Source organism: Dromiciops gliroides, chromosome 2, assembly GCF_019393635.1.
Source record: "Dromiciops gliroides isolate mDroGli1 chromosome 2, mDroGli1.pri, whole genome shotgun sequence".
Classification (NCBI taxonomy): domain Eukaryota; kingdom Metazoa; phylum Chordata; class Mammalia; order Microbiotheria; family Microbiotheriidae; genus Dromiciops; species Dromiciops gliroides.
In genome coordinates, this window is record NC_057862.1 from 149,911,611 (window position 1) to 149,932,293 (window position 20,683).

The 20,683-nt window shown below is 42.1% G+C and overlaps 2 protein-coding genes across 11 annotated transcripts in view; both read right to left on the reverse strand.

Annotated features, from left to right (window-relative positions):
* The window catches only part of MEGF11 (multiple EGF like domains 11), a 466,023-nt gene that overhangs the window by 320,198 nt on the left and 125,142 nt on the right, over positions 1-20,683 (reverse strand). The window lies entirely within an intron of this gene.
* On the reverse strand, positions 17,311-17,541 carry LOC122742195 (NADH dehydrogenase [ubiquinone] 1 alpha subcomplex subunit 3-like). The gene has a single exon (XM_043986267.1). The coding sequence runs from the start codon at positions 17,539-17,541 to the stop codon at positions 17,311-17,313; it is 231 nt and encodes a 76-aa protein (XP_043842202.1).

The window sequence follows — 20,683 nt, forward strand, 5'->3', positions numbered from 1 at the left end:
CTTGAAAACAACTGTATACAAATAAGATATATACCAGAAAAACTAGACATGATGTCAGGGGCAGACATTAGCTTTAAGGGGGACTGGGGAAGACTTCTTGTACAAGATGGGACTTTAAAGAGGCCAGGGAAACCAGGGGACAGAGAAAAGGAGGGATAGGTTCCAGGCATGGAGGACAAGCCGTGAAAATGCCCAGAGTCAGGAGATAGAATCTTGTGCAAGGAAAACAATGTCAGTGTCCCTGGACTGTGGAGTACATGGATGAGAGGAACTTGTAAAAAGATTAGAAAAGCAGGAAGGGCCAGTTTATGAAGGGCTTTAAAAGACAAAAAGAAGATTTGATATTTGAACCTGGAGATAATAGGGAACCACTGAAGTTTACTGGGGGTGGGAGATGATGTGGTCAGAAAGATCACTTTACAGCTGAATGAATGATGAACTGAAGTGAGGAGACACTTGGGATAGGAAGAACAATCATAAGGCTATTGTGACAGTCCAAATGTGAGGTGTTGAGGGCCTACAGCAGGATGTCAGAGGAGAAAAAAAAATTATGAAAAATGTCGAGAAGGGAGAAATAGAATGATTCAACAACAGATTAGATATGAGGATGGGAGAAAAATAAAGGATAGAGTGCTGGGCATAGAGTCAGGAAGACTCATCTTCCCAAGTTCAAATCTGGCTTCAAATGCTTATGAGCTGTGTGACCCTGGGCAAGTCACTTAACCCTTTAGTTTCCTCATCTGTAAAATGAGATGGAGAAGGAAATGACAAACCACTCCAGTGTCCTTGCCAAGAAAACCCCAAATGGGGTCACAAAGAGTTGGACAGGACTGAAGTGAACGAACAATAAAAGTGGGAGGGGAGAGAGAGAGTGAGAAGTTGTAGATGACATCCAAGTTGTGAGCTTGGATACCTGAGAGGATGGTGGTACCCCTGACAATAGTAGGAAATTTAAGGAGAGGGAAGGATTTGGGGGGAAAGAGAATAAGAGATTTCCTATAGATGATCTTTGGAGGCTCATGTTTGTGGATTTGTTTGTCCTTTTTTTTTTTTTTTTTTGGCAGGGCAATGAGGGTTAAGTGACTTGCCCAGGGTCACACAGCTAGTAAGTGTCAAGTGTTTGAGGCCAGATTTGAACTCAGGTCCTCCTGAATACAGGGTCGGTGCTTTATCCACTGCGCCACCTAGCTGCCCCCATCATGTTTGTGGATTATGTGGTACTGATTGTATTGAACCCCAGAACATTCACCAGTCAGTCAGTGAATGGACACTTATTAAGTACCCACTGTGTGCCACGCACTGTGCTAAATTCTGGAAATACAAAGAAAGGCAAAAATCAGTCCATCCCCTCAAGGATCTTATAATCTAATAGGGGAATACAATACATAAAAGGAAGCTAAAAGGCAGGGGCTCAGAGTGGATGGAGGATCTAGGAAGAGATCTATACCTCCACATTCTCTCATCAGAGATGGGAGCAGGGCAACTGGGATAGGGGATACTGAAGCTATCTAAGTTTCAGAGCTGATGTGATCTTAAAGGATCATGATATTCTGGAAGTCATAGTGAAGATCCAGGAAAAAAACACTTTCTCATGGAATATATGATTTTTTTTTGGTTGTTTTTGGTTTTTGGTTTTGTTTTTTTTAGTAAGGCAATTGGGGTTAAGTGACTTGCCCAGGGTCACACAGCTAGTAAGTGTTAAGTGTCTGAGGCCGGATTTGAACTCAGGTACTCCTGATTCCAGGGCCGGTGCTCTATCCACTGTGCCATCTAGCTGCCCCGAATATATGATTATTTAAAAGATATGATTCAAATAATCCAATATGAAAAACTAAATGGATGACAAATATTCACTATCCAGACTGTGACCAGGTCAGATCATTGAGTTAGCGAATCGGTACATATATTTTGAACAGACATTGGTCAATAAGTTGGGTCCAGAATGAGTCTGTAAATTGGATTGTGTTTCGAAATTATGTTGTACTTTCTGCATAGTTGGGATAATGTGATGTCCAAAGAATCAAGTTGACAATAGACCAAAGGTTAAAGGAGAGATGTAGAACAAGTATAGATAGGCTGCAGCAGATTTTCCTGCATGATGGGCTATGTATGAGAAAGTGGCCAAAAAGATATCAAGTAAAAATATGAAGAGAAAAGAAGTGGGCCCATCACATGATATAGAGAATGAGAAAGAATATATGGATACCTCAGATCCTGCACTGGTACCCATGAAACACAGAAAAGCATCCAATATGAACGTATTTGTTGTGGAGGATCTATGGGGATCTAGACACTAAACGCACAAGAAAGGAAAGCAAGGATGGCTTGCAACCTGCACTAATGAAGATAAACCTCATATTGATGAGATCAGAGCCCCACAGAAGTATTTATGATTCTATTCAGAAAGCCCATCTTCCAGGACCTCTTCTGAGCAGAGTATATATTCAGTCCAGGATTCTTATATATCTTTGACAACTACACATCCAATCCTGGACAATGAGAACTAATCAACCGATCAACATACATTTTTAAAGTGTCTACCATGTGCTAGGCACTAGGAACCCAAGTACAGAAATGAGATAGTTCCTGTCTTAAAAAAGAGTTTCCTTTCTAGTAGTGTTCAGAATGATAACCCTGAGGGCTGGCAAGACTCCCAGGAATCTCAGAAAGATGCCAACATATTCACTATACTGTACTTACTAAGGCAGGAAAGTTGAATAACGAATCTTAAGAAGATTCTCAAGAAGAGAGGTGTAAGTATACAAAAGCTTGATGTTCATCCTTCATTTAAACAAAAATTGCATTTACTCGGAACTATTGAATTCTTCAGGGGAGAAAAACACAGGTCCTGTCTTCCAGTTTCTTACTCCAGCTCGCTCTCTGTTGCCCCTTCACTTTCTCTATTTTAGTCATAGCCACATAGGAAAAATATTAATGCTTAACAACAGACAATAATTAATAGTGATAGCTAAAATTTATGTGCCAAGTACTGTAGTAAGCGCCTTGCAATTATGATCTCATATGATCCTCACAACCACCGGAGGAGGTAGGTGGTATTATCATGCCCATTTTTTAGATAAGGAAACTGAGGCAAATAGAGGTTAAGTGATTAAGTGATTGCCCTAGAGTCACAGAGCTAGTGTCTGAGGTCAGTTCTGAACTTCAGTCTTGCTGACTCCAGACCCAACTCTCTATCCACTGTGCCACCTAGCTGCCTATTCTAAACACTCTGGCTACAGAGACTGTGCCTTAGTGATGTTTATATATTCCCCCAGTGGCTGGCACAGTTCTCTGAACAGAAGAGATGCTTAATAAACATCGGCTGAACTGAACTAAACAATCTGAGTAACTCATCTCTGGCAATAGGAAATTCTCGCCAAGTTGAAACTAGCACTTTCCAACCTGCATGATTACATGGCAAGCCTACAATCTTTTTTTAAAATGCAGTGGCAAATTCAGGCTTTGGGGGAATTGAAAGGCTGATGGAGAGAGGAAGGAGAGTAGCCAGGCGGGGTGGAGAATAGGAAGCATGAGCCTTGACAGTCAGTTCAGGTATGGGTTCCTGGAAAGAAAACGCTTGAAAAATGTCCTCATTTGTAAAATGGAGGTTTTAACTAAATGAGGTCGAAGGGCTTTTTCAACTCTAACATTCTATTGATTCTCCAACTATAGCGAGGGATAGGGGAAATCAGAGAAGGAAGCTGAGGAGCCCTAAATCCAGCAGCCATTTGTGTAAAACAGGAGCAACAGAGTCACCTGGCTCACAGCAATATATCAGTGATTTCCAGTGGGCAAAGAGAAGCAGCCTCCCATTTTGAGCCTCTCTCCCTGGAAAGTGAGGTATGCCTAAATGCTGGCTATCCTCTCTGTCGGGTCTTCTGTGAGATCGGCTGAATGAGGTCAGCACGTGCCAAGAGCTCACCCTGCTTTCTGCCCACATAAAAATTAAATTTGCCCAAGAAGCAACCAGCCAAATGCTTAGCCCTGAGATGCAGAAGGAAATCTGTCGATGTTTTCAATTTATAGAAATATTTGGAGGAGTCTTTTGGTGTCAACAGATCACCAAAGGGGTCCGTGACACAAAAAAGTAGGAGAACCCCAGATACAGAGGTTAGGACATTTGCCTTGAAGTGCAAGGACCTTTGCTTAGAAAACCCCAGATAAGATCATGAAGAGTCGGACATGACTGAAATGATTGCAACAACAACAACAAGCTGGAACAGAAGAAATCCTTTATAAGTACTTATTTCCTTTCTGCCTTACAGATGAGAAAATTGAGACCCAAAGAAGGTGACTTGTCAGGGTCACACAGTTAGTAAGTGCCAGAGATGGAATTCAAACTCAGGTGCAAAACATATAAATAGAAATACTTATATTTCTAAAATATTTATAAAATATAACATTTGTTTAAAATACTTATAAAAAGGGGGCAGCTAGGTGGCGCAGTGGATAAAGCACCAGCCCAGGATTCAGAAGGTCCTGAGTTCAAATCCGACCTAAGACACTTGACACTTACTAGCTGTGTGGCCCTGGGCAAGTCACTTAACCCTCTTTGCCCCGAAAAAAAAAATACTTATAAAAAATAAAAATAAAATACATGGATTATAAAGGAAACCAATTATAATGTAATAAATGGATCAAAGTTTTTCTTAAAACCCCTTCACAGACCCCTTTGCCATGCTTCCTCACTCAGGTAAGTATTCCTTTCCTCCTTCATCATTTTACAAGCCCCTGTTGGAAGCCAGTGACCTTTCCCATTGAAAATACTGTTCTTGGGAACAGCTAGGTAGAGCAGTGGATAAAGCACCAGCCCTGGATTCAGGAGGACCTGAGTTCAAATACGACCTTAAAAGAGAAAGGGAGAAAGGGAGAGGGGGGGGAAGGAAGGAAGGAAGGAAGGAAGGAAGGAAGGAAGGAAGGAAGGAAGGAAGGAAGGAAGGAAGGAAGGAAGGAAGGAAGGAAGGAAGGAAGGAAGGAAGGAAGGAAGGAAGGAAGGAAGGAAGGAAGGAAGGAAGGAAGGAAGGAAAATATTATTCCCAGCTCAAGGGACTCCCTGGTTAGGGCCTTAAAACCAGGTTCCAAAATCTTCCCTTCTCATCTGCACCCCCCAAATCAGCATTCTGTAAGGGTTTGAGTTTCTATGCTCAACAGGGGTGAGGTACCATTAATGAAAAGAAAATAAGAGTCCAAAAGTAGTCAGTAGAATGGAGGGTGAGAAGGAAGTAGCCTAGAAAAAAAATCTATATATTGAAATAATTGATTCCTAGTTAGGCATGTATGTATACATGGATGAGTGTATCCAAGCGCATCTATACATATACTTGTACATATGTATATCAAATTACTTCCTCACTCAAATAGCACTTTCATTTTGTACATTTTTTTGTTTTTAGAATAGTTTTCTTTTTTCTCAATTACACATAAAAACATTTTTAACATTCATTTTTTTTTTTTTTGGTGAGGCAATTGGGGTCAAGTGATTTGCCCAGGGTCACACAGCTAGTAAGTGTCAAGTGTCTGAGGTCAGATTTGAATTCAGGTCCTCCTGATTCCAGGGCCGGTGCTCTATCCACTATATCACCTAGCCGCCCCTTAACATTCATTTTTTATAATTTTTGAGTTCTAAATTCTCTCCCTCTCTTCCCCTTTCCCCTCCTTGAGGAAGTGAACCCTTTGATAGAGATTATACATGTGCAGTCATGCAAAATATATATCCCTAATTAGCCTCAAATAGGACTTTTATTAAACAGTCACCAACTACGAACTAGCCAATCCACAGCCAGAGGTATTGGAGACCCCTAAATCTCACCTCTATTTAAGTAAATGTGTTCAGTGACAGGAGGTCAGGAGCCATTTGGAAACATGCTTATTTCTCATCTCTTTTTCAGCTTGAGAGAAGTGAGTGCAACCTGGGAAAAGGTTTACTGCAAAGCTGAGAAATCTTTTCCCCTGGGCTCCAGGGTGCCTCAGGCAACCTGGTGAGCACAGCTTGGCCCCAAGCAGCAGAGCAGGACATCAGAGACCTCTTTAGGCACTGATATGTAGAATCCCCTCCTCCCCTGCCAAACCCTGGTCCCCACACTGGGCCAACCTGGAAGCTTCCTTCTCAGTTAGCTTGCTTTCCTTTCAGAGCTGGCTGTCCTTTCAGTTGGCTCCGCTTCCTGAGCTCTAAAGCTATATAGGGCTTTCTTCTTCCTTCTCCTTCCTCCCTAGGACACTGAAGCATTCCCCCGTGTTCCTTCTGTCTGTTGTCATTGAGTAATTTCAGTCATGTCCCACTCTTTGCAACCCCATTTGTGGTTTTCTTGGCAAAGATACTGGAATGGTTTGTCATTTCCTTCTGCAGTTCATTTTACAGATGAGGAAATCAAGGCAAACAGGGTTAAGTGACTTGTCCAGGGACACATAGCTAGTAAGTGTCTGAGGCCATATTTGAACTCAGGTCTTCCTGACTCCTGGCCCTACTCTATCCACTGCACCCTAGCTGCCCTTCTGTCTACTACCTTGGCTTTGCAGCTTCTTCAAGGAGGCTGAATGGCCATGGGTGACTACTTCCCTCAGTCTCTTTCCCTCTCCTACTCTTGCCCTCCTTATACTTCTTTTAGGCTACATACAAGTTGTATGACCTTGAACAAGTAGCTTAAGGTTTTGTATTGAGGTTTTCTTTAAATCTATAAAATGATTACACTGGATATATTCCTAGGTTTCTTCTGTCAATCAACAAACATTTAGAGGCTTTATTCTATATCAGGCACTGTGCAAAGTTCTGAGTATACAAAAAAATACAAAAGCAGTCTCTGTGCTCGGGGAATGCACATTCTAATGGGGAAGATGACACTGAAATAACTAGGTACCTACAAGATACATACAGATTAGCTGGAAGGTGATCTGAGAGGGAAAAGCACTGTTATCTTTCCCTTCCTCAACCTCTTCTTTCCCCCTCTTGTCCCCTTTTACCTTTTCCTTTCAGCCCCACTCCCTGAATACCTTCTTACCCTCTCTTCCTTTCCCTATTACCTCCCCCTCACTCCTCCTGATGAAATTCTCTGGGCATTTCTTTGAATGTTTCTTCATAGGCTGGATTGTTTTGTTTTAGGTTAGCATCACAGTATCCTTTGTGTCTTAAACCACCAACCCCAGTCATTTTGGGGAGAACCTAGACTCTTTGTCTAAGTGGCAAGGACTTGAGCCCCTCAGCCAGAGATGGCCCGCCTAGCACCACATGCTGATTCTCAGAACTTCGCGTGTTAACCTTCAAGAAAACACGAAGAAAAATTGCCATTATAAATCGTATTGATACTTTAATTAAAGATATTATGTCACCTGAAAGACAATGATGTATAACATATATACACAGACAGGGAATGAAACATTTGTCAGTTCTACATAATATAAAAAAATGAATTAAGTACTGTGAAATAAAACGACTAAAGCTCTTTTCTAATGATATATTCTGTCTTCTATCCTCGGTGGGGTTTGCCCAAGATACACTACCCTGGCCTCCCAGATGTGTCTTTCTTCTTTGACAGAGGTTGTTCCAAATTCTGTTATCTCCACCCCTCCCCATCCTCAGAGAGACCTGCAGGAAGATCATGTGAAATCAGTGTTGGATATTATTTCTCTTATATGACCCTTGACTTGACCAGTGTGGGTAGGAACTTGAATAACATGCTCTGTGGGGACAAAGAGGAAAACTGACATCTTTGTCCCCATCTGCCCTCTGTTCGTGGTAATTTATGATAATTAATGATATTTCCATCCTTCAAAAGGTGGAAGAAGTGACAGGGGAAGTTACTTGCTATGCTGGACCTGCTTCTTGACCAATAAGGACGCTGTTGAGGAAGGGATCATACTAACTCAATTTGTGACAGAGAACAAAAAAGGAAAGCAAGGCATTCTGACATGCTCCCTAGATTTGGGAGGTAAGGGGAAAGTCCTACAGCCTAAAATTTGCAGAAGTAAGCTCAAGAACCTCTAACAAATGGCTGGACAGAAACTTTTCCAACAAGAAAGGAAAGGGGGAGATTTTAAAAACATAAGTAGAGAAGATGAAAGCCAGGGTAGATAATAAATACGAAAGCATAGCTCAGGTCTGTAAAAATAGCCTTTTGATCACTGAAGCCCAGAATGAGTGGAGGCTAATGATAAATCCTAATGACAACAAAAGCTATTATTACCTATGTTGGGGGAAAGAGAAAGATAAAAAGAGGAAGAGGACTATGGACTGGCATGATGATAAGGGATGCTAGTAAGAGGGCAAAACTACTCAACTCTCATTCTGCTTCTATCTTCTCTGCCAAGAATATCTGAACTGGAAAGATCAGGCAAAATGGTTGGTAGAGACAAAAGATATGACAACAGTAAGAGAAGACATATAGCAATGCTGGGTTTGTTTTGTTTGACTAGATTTGTTACAAGAAAGGATTTTATTTGGAGGGGACCAGTTTGAGTGATCTTTGAAAGACTAGGAAGATGAGAAGACTGAAGAAACGTAAATGCCCTTCCTGTTGTCAGAAAAAGAAGAAAGTGGCATCTGCAAGCCATAGGCCAGTGACCTTGACTGATCCCTGAGAAAAATTTGAAAGTCTATGACTTATGAACCTCTGGAGAGAAAAGCCATGATGTAAAAGAGGAGGCACCTCTTTTTCAAGAATACTTTATGGAGAAATAATAAACTCTGTGTGCACAATGAAATATTTTTCCACTTTATTTTCCTTGTGCTGTTGTGGGTTTTTTTTTTGCAACATGACTAATATGGAAATGTTTTGCATGACTGCTTTTCTTTTCAATGGGTGGGAAAAGTGCTAGAGAGAGGGAGAGAATTAAGAACTCAAAATTTTTTTAATTAATGTACAAATAAATAAATAGGTGCTTATCTACAAAAAAAATCATGACATACTAACTTCCTTTCCTTGTTTGACAAGGTACCAGAATGGTAAACTGAGGAATTGCCGTAAGGAGAGTTTGTCTCTAAATTTTGACTAAGGCTTTTTACAAAAGCTCCTCAGGTTAGCGTTATTGACTAGATGGAGAGATACAAGCTAGATGATAGTAGTAAGGTAGAGTCAGAGCTGGCTGAATGAGTAGACCCCAAGAGTAGCCATTAAGGGCTTAATGGTATCTTAAAAAAAAAAAAAAACAGTCTCTCAATAGAATGCTTGAGGGATTTACACTTGGCTCTATGATTATCAACATTTTTATAAGTGCCTTAGATGAAGGAAGGCATGGATCATACTTATTAAGTGTGCACAGAATATAAAGTGACCAATCTATGGGATAAGAGTTATGACCTAAAAAGATCTCATTAACCTGGAACAATGGGTCAAAACTGAGCACTGTTAAATTTACTTAGGAAAAAAGGTCATATCATACCACTGATTTAAAAAAAAAAAAAAAACTTTGTAAGATGGAGTTGGACAACAGTCAGCCTGAGAAAGATCTGGGGTTTTAGTAGGATTCAAGATGAAGATGAAACAAGAGTACAACAAAGCAGCCCCAAAAATAGCTAATGCCATCTCTGGCCACGAAAAAAGAGGCAAAATGGCTACAAGTCTAGGAGTACTGGTCCCACTGTTCTCTTATCTGATCATACTATTCATTTCTGAATACAATATTTTAGGAAGAATATTGACAAATCGAGGTAAGGATGCAGTGTATTCATTATCTGTTCCTGTCTTATTCCAGAAGTGCCCAAACTAGTGTAGTACCTCCTTTGGGTTCTTAATTAATATTAAACATAGGTAGAGCATATCTAAGAGTAACCTTCTAAGAACCTACCTAGAAGGTCAGCTTTCCAGGGAAGGAAGAATACACAGCTTAGGATCATATTGTTGCTGTCATTCAGCCATTTCAATCATGTATGACACTTTGTGTCCCCATTTGGGGTTTTCTTGGTAAAGATACGATAGTAGTTTGCCATTTCATTCTCCAGCTCATTTTTACATACACGGAAACTGAGGCAAACAGGGTTAAGTGACTTGCCCAGGATCACACAGCTAGTCAGTGTCTGAGTCTGAATTTGAACTCATGTCTTCCTGACTCCAGGTCCAGTGTTCTATCCATTGTACCACCTAGCTTCCCAAGTGGTTTCTAGCTTCCTACTTTTCCTGGATGCCAGAGCCTCACAGAATCTAAACCCATGCCTCTAGAGTCAGTTTGTACATTAACTCTGGATGTACAAGTAGTCTACAGTGTGACCCCTAGAATGCAATATAGTCTTATGGTTAAGTAACATAAAGAGTTTCTGGAGGTGGTTCAGATACACAGAGATGAATATGCTCACACAACTGCCTCAATCCCCACCCTTCAAATTAAAACAGCTCTGAGGCATCACTTCACATCCTACAGATCATTAAAATAACAGAAAGGGAAAAAGACAAAAGCTGCAGGGGAATGTGGGAAAATTGGGACATTGATGCTTTGTTGGTGGATTTGTGAACTGCCATTCTGTAGTGCAATGCGAACCATTCTGGAGAATAATTTGGAATTACTCTCAAAGGGCTATAAACCTGTGCATAACCTTTGACCCAGCAATACCGCTACTAGGACTAAATCCCAAAAAGACTGAAGGGAAAAGGATTTACTTATACAAAAATATTTATAGCAGCTCTTTTCATGGTGACAAAGAACTGGCAATCAAAGGGATGCTCATCAATTGGGGAATGGCTGAACAAGTTGTGGTATATAATTGTTATGGTATATTATTGTACTATAAGAAATAATGAACAGGAGATTTTCAGAAAAACCTGGAAAGACTTACATGAACTGATGCAAAGTGAAGTGAGCAGAATAAGGAGAACAATGTGCACAGTAAGAGCTATATTGTAAGGTTGATCAACAGTGACTATCTTAACTATTCTCAGCCATACTATGTTCCAAGACAATTAGGATCTTAAGATCCTAGATCCAGAGCTGACTGGATCCATCTAGTCTAGCCCTCCAATTCTACAGATGAGAAAATTGAGGCCTAAGGAAGTTAAGTGACTTGCCCAAAGTCACCGGAGTAGTTATTATCAGAAGTGAGATTTGAACCAAGGTCCTCTGACCTCAAAGTCAGTGTTTTTTCTACCATATCACATGGGTTGAGATTTGAGCTGAGAATGAATGAGGGTTGGGGTGAAAAAAAAATTTTCACTCTTATTCATTTTTAGGGTTAAGCTTTGCCTTTCACATCAAAAATATTCTGGAGGGACACCACTGGGTATCTGGGGCAAAGGGAAGGCTAGTGGCCCAAAGAGGAGGTGAAAGAAGATAGAAAAAAAAGGTGTCCTTCTAGGACACCTCTGCCTCCCTGGAGTTAGATTAAGGAAAGAGCCTGAAGCCAAATGCCAGTTTGCCTCAGTTCCTGAGTAAGGCTGTTCCCAGAAACTTTCCCTGGAGTTGGGATCGAGTTTGTAGTAGGACGGATTTCTAGGAGGAGGGAAATATGCCATTTCTAGAGTTCTTATCTGCCCCCCACTGCAAAGAAAGGCTTCTTTGAAAAGGCAGCCACAAAGGGGAGGGAATAAACACCTGGCCCTGACCTCGCTGGGGCTAAATCTGCCAAACCCAATGCAACTCCCAGATCCGTTGTGCTTCTGACCCGATTTAATCATTGTTTATTTCAGTATTTTCCAGGAAATTGTTCATTAAGGATAAAAGCACCTGGCTTACAGTAAGAGAACATTACACAAAGACTCTGTCATTGAGTCCTGGGAAGAAAATTAATTAATAAAGCCAAACTGAACAAACATGCTATAAATTAGAGGTCTAAAAAAGAAATGTCTGGCATTTAGTAGATTAGGCTAGGAGATTGAAATAAAACATCATATTTTTAGATTAGGATGGGAAAGAAAAAAATGTCGAGCGGTGGGCTCAGAGAAGGTGGCAGAGGTAACAGTCTATTTCAAGAGAAATCAAAGCCTTTGCTTCCATTAAGAGAATTATAAATCAATTCTGTTTTGTCTGGGGGCACATCTGAGCAGCGCGCGCTAAATTAAAAAGCTTAACGTGTTAGAGCAGCTTTTCCTGAGGCCTCGACGGAACAATGCTAGCTCAGGCATTTGGAGACCTCTGGATCCTTAGCAGGTCTTAGAGGGAAACACGGGGATGTTCAAGATGCACCCTTAGTCTATGTCAATTGGCCTAATGAGAAGAGAGTACGTTCTAGGTTGGGAGGAGGGACAAGAGACCAATTGTCTGGGAAGACCAAGCCAGCCAGTTTGATTAGTGTGAAAGGGACTAATATGAAATAAGGCTGAAAAGGTAAGTAGGAGACATAGATTTATGTGGTCTAGTGGGCAGATAGAGCACCCATTCTGGATCAGAAAGACCTGAATTCAAATCCATCCTCAGATACTTACAAGCTATGTGACCCCAGGAAAGTCACTTAGCCACTGTTTGCCTAGATTTCCTTATCTGTAAAATAGGGATCACAATAGCATCTACCTCCCCGGTTGTTATGAGGGTCAAATGAGATCACTGTAAAGTGCTTAGCTCAGTGCCTGGCACAGAGTAAGTGCTATATAATTTATTGTTATTGTTGTTGCACGAGTGTTATATATAAATGCAATATCTGATGAAGACTTTGAGAAACACTCAGTAAATATCTGGGGTTGAATCAGCCCCTGAGACTAACTCAAACAATATGATTTCCATGGTGTCTCCCCTGGGACCTCTTCAGCCTTTGGGCATTGGGTGTGTTTGGGAGCTGGGGGGGGGTGCGAGGGGCAGGGGGAGGGCTTCCTTCACAAGGGAGGCACCTGCTTCACTCAGGAGGCTGTCAGCGGGACTGGGATGATGAAACCCTCTAGGTCTTGGGGGAAGGGCTAGTGGCCTCTACATCTTGCCCCCACATTGCCAGAAGGGCTATCAGCACCCACCTGCTCTATCAGGGCAGCATCCTTGCCTGTAAAAAAATCTCTATACTAGCACACTTAAGCTGCCCTCTGGATCACTCTACAAAGCTGAGGGAAGGATAAGATCTCGGGGAGGAGGGGAGAGGTTGTTTGGACATTTATTTCAAACCAATTTCACCCATCGTAGAGCAATCTCTAAAGCCAAACAACTGGATCCAGTGTGTAGGAATGTGTCAGAGTGCTTTACATTTAGAAGAGAAGTAATGAGCGGCACCCAGCCTGAATGGGGAGCCAAGCAGACTCTGTGAGCCAAGGGGGGAGGGAGGGGGGTAGAGGGAGGGAGGGGGGGGGGGAGAGAGAGAGAGAGAGAGAGAGAGAGAGAGAGAGAGAGAGAGAGAGAGAGAGAGAGAGAAGGAAAGCGACTTGCTGAGCTCACAAAAAACTCCTGCTGGTTCCCTTCTGAGGGCGACAGCAATGTTGATTTTACAAATAGAGGCAGGATTATAGAGTGGTAAAAGAACAGAGTCAGAGGCAGGAGACCTGAGTCCTGATCCCAGCTCAGGCTGTGTGACTTCAGATGAGTCACTTCCCCTCTCTGGGCTTCACCTTCTTCATTAAGAGAAATGGGGGGGGGGAAGAGAAATGGGGGAAATATAAAGTATTAAATATAAGACATCATTATGGAATGGTATTCCTCACAAATACTCTCCTCTGGGTTTTCATGATATTGCTCTCTTGGTTCTTCTCCTATATGTCTGACTGCTCCTTCTCAGTCTCCTTTACTGGTGCTTCATCTAGGTCATTGCCTGCTAACCAGTGGATATCCCCCTAAAGTCCTGAACTGGACTCTCTCCTCTTTTGTTCTCTATTCTCCCCTGATGATTTTATCTGCTCCCATGGAGAGGGAGGAGGAGGAGGGAGGAGAAAAAGAAGGGAGGACAAGAAAAAGAAGGGAGATGAGGAGAGGGGAGAAGAGAAGAGAAGAAAGGAGGGGGGGCAGCTAGGTGGCACAGTAGATAGAGCACCAGCCCTGGAGTCAGGAGGACCTGAGTTCAAATCTGACCTCAGACACTTAACACTCACTAGCTGTGTGACCCTACGCAAGTCACTTAACCCCCATTGCCTCACTAAAAAAAAAAAGAAAAGAGGGGAGGGGAGGGAGAGAATGAATCTGCAATCCCTACTCCTCTCCTGAGCTACAGTTCCTCAGCACCAACTGCCTTTTAAGCATCTCAGATTGGATGTCCTCTAGGCTTCTCACACTCAACATGAACAAGAACTAATTATCTTTCCTTTCCCTTTTCCACACTTCCCTATTACTGTAGAGGACACCACCATGCACTCAGACCTTCAACCTTTGTGTCATCATCCACTCATTTGACCTTACCACACACATGGAATCTATTGCCCAATCCTGTCATTTCTTTCTTCACACTATCTCTCCTCTACATCTTCTTCTGTTCACTCAAGATGCCACCATGGTTCAGGCCTTGATATTTCAATAGCCTTCCAATTAGTCTCTCTGCCTCAAATCCCTCCCTAAACCAAACTATCCTCTGCTCAGCTGCCAAAGAGATACTCCTAAAACAAAACTCCAACCATGTTACCACCACCCCACAACAAACTCCAGTGAATCCCTATTACTTAAAAGACCAAATATCAAATCCTTTGTTTGGTATTTAATCCAGCCCTTTCCTACCTTTCTAGTCTTCTTATATTTTACTTTCCTTCACACACTCTTTTTTGTTTGTTGGTTTGGGTTTTGGTTTTTTGGTGAGGCAATTGGGATTAAGTGACTTGCCCTGGGTCACACAGCTAGTAAGTGTCAAGTGTCTGAGGCTGGATTTGAACTCAGGTCCTCCTGACTCCAGGGCCAGTGCTCTATCCATTATGCCACCTAGCTGCCCTGATATGTTGGGAATTATTGTTCATTCTTTCTTTCTTTCTTTTTTTCTTTCTTTGCAGGGCAATGATAGTTAAGTGACTTGCCCAGGGTCACAGAGCTAGTATGTGTCAAGTGTCTGAGGCCAGATTTGAACTCAGGCTCTCCTGAATCCAGGGCTAGTGCTTTATCCACTGCACCACCTAGCTGCCCCCTTCACACACTCTAGGAACGAGTTACACTGGCCTACTGATACCTCATCTCCTCCTGTCTTCCTGGCTTTGTGCTAGATGTCTCCATGCCTGGGATATTCTCCCTCTTCACCTCCAAATCCTAGTTTTCTGTTTTCCTTTAAGACCTGGCTCATATTCTACCTTCTGCAGATCTTTCCTGGTCCCTGTAGCTGCTAGTGCCTTCCCTCTGAAGTTACCTTCCACCTATACAGCCCATAGGGAAGCTGGAGCACAGTGGATAGATTGGGGCCTAGAGTTAGGAAGACCTGAGCTCAAATCTGGCCTCAGACACTTATAAATTGTGTGACCCTGGGCAAGTCACTTAACCCTGTTTGCCTCAGTTTCCTCATCTGTCAAACAAGCTGGAGAAGGAAATGGTAAACCACTCCAGTATCTTTGCCAAGAAAACCCTAAATGGGGTGACAAAGAGTCAGACATGACTGAAATTACTGAACAACAACAAGAAGGATCCAACACTGCCTTCTGGTTCATAATCTCTTTCATGTGCATTTGCTAATTTCCTTCCATCTCTGGCGTAGTGTGTGAGGTTGAAGTTGGGCTCATTGTCCTTCCTCCCCATTCTTGAGAGATTATTCTTCTCAGCCAAATGATCCAGAAGGGGAAAAGACATGCTACAGTGGTTGGCAATGGATCACAACAAAAATCAATATCTTTAGATGCCTCTGCCTGAGAGGTGTTGGACCTCCACTAAGCTCACCCAAGCCTTGGTGACCCCTCTCTTTAGCACTCTCTCTAAAACTTGGGGACTGTTCTTCCTCTCCCGTCTTCTAAAAAATAAGGTCCTAAGAATAATCATGTCTCAAGCCCAATTCTGATACATGCCCATTCTGGTTACTGAGTGTGTACCAAGTTCTCATGGGAACCAGAAGGGTAAATAATTCTCATGTTCATCCAAAGATTTACACTAGCAACTTTTATTCCTGTCACTGGGCTATAAGAAAGATCAGGGCTGAGGAAATGGTTGGGGAAAATGCCTAGAAAACAGGTTATTACTAGATCTCACTCCTATGGTACCTAAGAATTTTGGAACCTAACTTCCACTGTCACCTTCTCTCCCTTCCCCCACCTCCAGGACTCTTTGTGATGGAAATGACTAACCTCTTTTGGTAGTTCACTTCCTCCCCTATTAAACTTTAGATGAAATGTCTTTATTCTTTGTCCCCTTAGCACTTAAATCAATTCATACTATGTTCTCCATATTATATAGGATTACATACTCATATACATGATCCTCTGTGAATGAATGAATAAGCATTTATTAAGTACTTATTATATAGCAAGAACTGTGCAAAGTACTAGAGATATAAATACAAAAGACAATCCCTGCCCTCCAAGAGCTAGCTTATTGCTCTCCAAAGTTAACAGCATTCTCTTTACTGGGAGATTTAATGATATCATTTTCTCAGGCCTCATCCTTCTTGGCCAGTCTGCTAAATGTGACATGATTGGCTGCCACCTTCTCCTAGCAGCTCTCTTTTCTCTGGGTTTTCACAACACTAAAAAAATCCCTTCCACATCATGGGGGTTAAGGGCATGGTGCCCCACCCCCACCCCCATCTGGAAAATCCACATAAAATTGTTTGGCCTTTCCTTTGTACCAGAGAAGTCTGGGTTTTTTTCTTTTTCTTTTATGGGGTGTTTAAAGTATTAAAAGATAAAATATGTTGATATCTTATAATACTATACATATATTTTATGCATTTCTGAGTTTCTAAAATTTTTCTGTGTCATCTATGGCTTCCACAAAACTCCAAAAAAAATTCCTATTTAATTCTTATGCTGACCCGAGATATATCTAAACCTCTGTGATGGGGAAAGTCACAATATGGAAGGGATAATTATATTCCCTTCTACTTCTCCTACTCGTCTGATTGGTCTTATGAATACATCTATCAATAAACACTCATTATGTGTCTTAAATGTGCCAGGCATTGTGCTAAGTTCTGGGGTTACAAAAAGAGACTAAAGACAGTCCCTGACCTCAAGAACGTATAGTCTAATGGGGAAGCCAACATGCAAACAAATATATACGAAGTTCATACCCTGTCTCTTTTGTTGGTTTATCAAGCCCCCTAACTGGGGGTGTTTCCCAAGTCTCTGTCCCGGACTTTGTCTTTTCTATGTTCTCCTCTCATGGACCTCATCAACTCCCATAGGTTTAATTATCTCTATGCAGATGATTTCCAGATCTATATATACAACCCCAATGTCTTCCCTGAGCTTTAGTCCTGAATCACCACTCTCTCCTAGACGATGTAAATTGGGTATCCTAGAGACATTTGGGGGGGATGAGACAAGGGCATTTATTTGGGGAGAAAGGGAAAAACAGATGGAAGAATCACAGATTTTTCAACCACTGAGGATCCTGAGGGTGACTGGGGATGTCAGGCATGTTGCCATCATCTTGAACAGGAACAGGGTAGTTGTAAGGTGTAGCTTGATTGATCATGCCTGTGTACTTGGTATAGGGAGTTAAGAGCAGAGCCATGATGCTAATGGCAAAGGACACTGTCAGCACTGGCTCCTTGGCCCAAGCCTCCTTCAGGAACCAGCCTAGTCTGCCCGCCATGTTGGCTGCTTTCCCTATCACCACAGGGACAACTGGGATTTTCCCTAGAGACATTTCAAATTAAACATGCCCAAAAGATAACCCATCATCTTCTCCTCAAAACTCTCCCCTCTTCCAAACTTCCCTATTTCTGTTGAAAACACCACCACTTGTTCTTCTAATCTCCTTGGTTTGTAACTTCAGCATAATGCTCACCTCCTCACTCTCTCACCCCACAGTGCAAATCAATTGGTCAATGTTGCCGTGTCAACCTCTGCAACCTCTCTCCCGTATATACTCATTACCTCTCATCTAAACTATGACAATAGCCTCTATTATAATTGATCTCCTTGCCTTGAAGGTCTCCCCATGCCAGACTCTTCCACAGAGCTGCTGGAGTGATTTTTGTTAAAAACAAGTCCGACCATGTGACTCCTTTCCTCTATAAACTCCAGTGCCTCCCTGTAAAGTCCTCTTTGGAGCTTTTAAAACTCTTCATAACCTGGTCCCAGTCTATCTCTCCAACCTCATTATGTATGACTCCCTTTCTCACACTCTCAGGCCCAATCAAACCAGCCTCTCCCTTCCTCACACACAGGCTCATTTTTTTTTTCCAGTTTCTAAGAAGCCAGGCAAAGCCATAACTGAAAAATGAAGCCATCAGGATTATCTTCTACACAACCTCAGGGAGAAGAAAACAATTCAAAACCCTCTAATAAACAGAAATGTTATCAACTGAACTGCCACAAACCACTCGGGCATTAATCAGCTGTGTGACCTTAAGCATGTAACTCTATCTCCCTGGGCCTCGGTCTTCTGATCTGTAAAATGACTACCTCACCACAAAGGTCCCTTCCAGCTCTAAGATTTTATGATCCTCTCATTCTCTGTTAAATCCAAAGCTGTGTTATGGGCTGATTTGGTCAGTAGTTTTAGCAAAGTATCTGAGACAGCTCGACACTTGCTAACCCTTCCCCTGCCACCATGTAATGATGCTCCTGGTGGTAATATTCTAAGCTGCATCCACCGTGAATGGGACAAGACATCTATGAAGAGTGTTGTTTCATTGCGAGAGGAATTAAATGAAAGAAAGAGAGACAGAGAGAGAGAGGAAGGAAGGAAGGAAGGAAGGAAGAAATCCTAGGGGCTTCCACCACTTAGATGGGTAAACTGATGCCATAACACACACTATCTCAGAGAAATTTCATGCCCAGAACAAATCCAGGGCCTAAGACCTGAGAATTCACTTCCAGATGTGTCGTCACCTCCTTATCCCCCCTTCCTCCACCCAATCCTCACCCCCTCAATCACCCAGCATAATGAAAACTCTCTAACAGCTGCAATGAAAACCACTTTAATAAGCTAAGCGCTCCATAGCTCATTAGAATTATGCTAATATGAGAGGGGGCTGATGTCATATGCCCTGAAACCCTGAAGTAAAAAGGAGAAGAAAAAAAATTCAATATTGAGTTTTGTCTCATTTCAAAGCCACTTTCACAAGTGGCCATAAATCTTCCGGGTGACGTGACATAATAAGGGTCTGGGAACAGCTTTGGCATTAATAATTAGCCATGGCAAGGCTCAAAATTGAATCCTTTTGACACTTGAGCTCTTCCAATGAGAGGGAGGGAATAAAAGGACTGTTGGAGAAGGGCTAAGTTTGTCAGGGTGAGGCTACCCTGTCCCTCCCCCCACAGCTTCCCAGTGACAGGTTTGTATAGTAGTCTTGTCTGTATGCCCCATGTCCCCTCTGGAGTCCTACTGACTGCTGAGGCCAGAGAAGAGTCAATAAGCACCCTAAGAACCATAAGTTCTTTTCTGTCTTTTCCTTCCCACCGCTGCCCCCAACAATTTTAACCCCGGTAGCAGCCAAAATCCCCCAAATTGCTGTCCATGGAACAATATGATAGAAAAAAGCACTAGACGCTGAAATGCTATGTCCTGATCCTGTCCGTGCTGATGTATTTCCTCTTGTTCTACCCTCAGTCGAGATGGAGAAAACCTTGGAAATATAAGATCAGACTGAGAGTGAGAAGGAATCATAGGATCATAGATTATGAGATGGAAGGGACTTTCATGGTCATCTGGCCCAAACCCTTTATTTTAGAGACTCACAGAATCTCTAAAGTGATTTGCCTAAGGTCCCACAGGCTGAAAGCACCAAGCCAAGATCTGGTTCCATCTCTGACACCATTTCCACTCATTGGATCTAGTTCCTGCCTTCTTCTCCATGGGAGCCCATCAGAGGCAAGAGTAGATAATATGCTGGACAAGTCAAGAGACTATAGTTCTCATCTTGTACTGTTAATTACCTCTGCATGTTCATACTAGCATGGACCAGACTCTAAGCCTCCTTCAGGGCAGGTCTTCTACCTCCTGCATAGTAGTACCTAGTATTTGGCCTTGAACATCATAGATTTTTTCAATAACTCATTGTTGACTGACTGATTCTAACTCCAATCTTGCCGAAAACTAAGCATGTGGCCTACAGCAAATCTCTTTCCCTTTTTAGGATGGATCATTAGTTTCTTCATCTGTAAAATGGGAATGATAATGCCTGGGCCAGTTCTTCCTAACTCATAGGACTGTTATGAGCATCAAATGAGAATCTAGGTTTGCCATTACTTTATAAACAGCACTTCAAGTATTTATATAAGGGTAAGTAAAATATTACTTCAAGGGCAATTAGGAGGCACAGTAGATAAAGCTCTGAGCCTGGAGTCAGAAAGACTCATCTTCATGAGTTCAAATCCAGCCTCAGACACTTCCTAGTTGTGTGACCCTGAGCAAGTCATTTAACCCTATTTGCCTCAGTTTCCTCATCCATAAAATGAGCTGAGGAAAGAAATGACAAACCGCTCCAGAATTTTTGCCAAGAAAACCCCAAATGGGGTCACAAAGAGTTGGACACAACTGAAACAAATGAACAAGAAGTCACTTATCTTCAGGCATAACTTCAGCCTCCTTCCTTCTCCTCCAGCTTCCTTCTAACCTCTTAGAACTGATAAAACAAGTGCAGACTGAAGCATATTTTTTTCAGTTTCTTTTTCTTCCTTTTTTGGCAACATAGCTAATATGGAAGTACATTTTGCATGACTTCACATGTATAATGGGTATCAAAGGCTGGAGGTGGGGAGAGAATTTGGAACCTGAAATTTTAAAA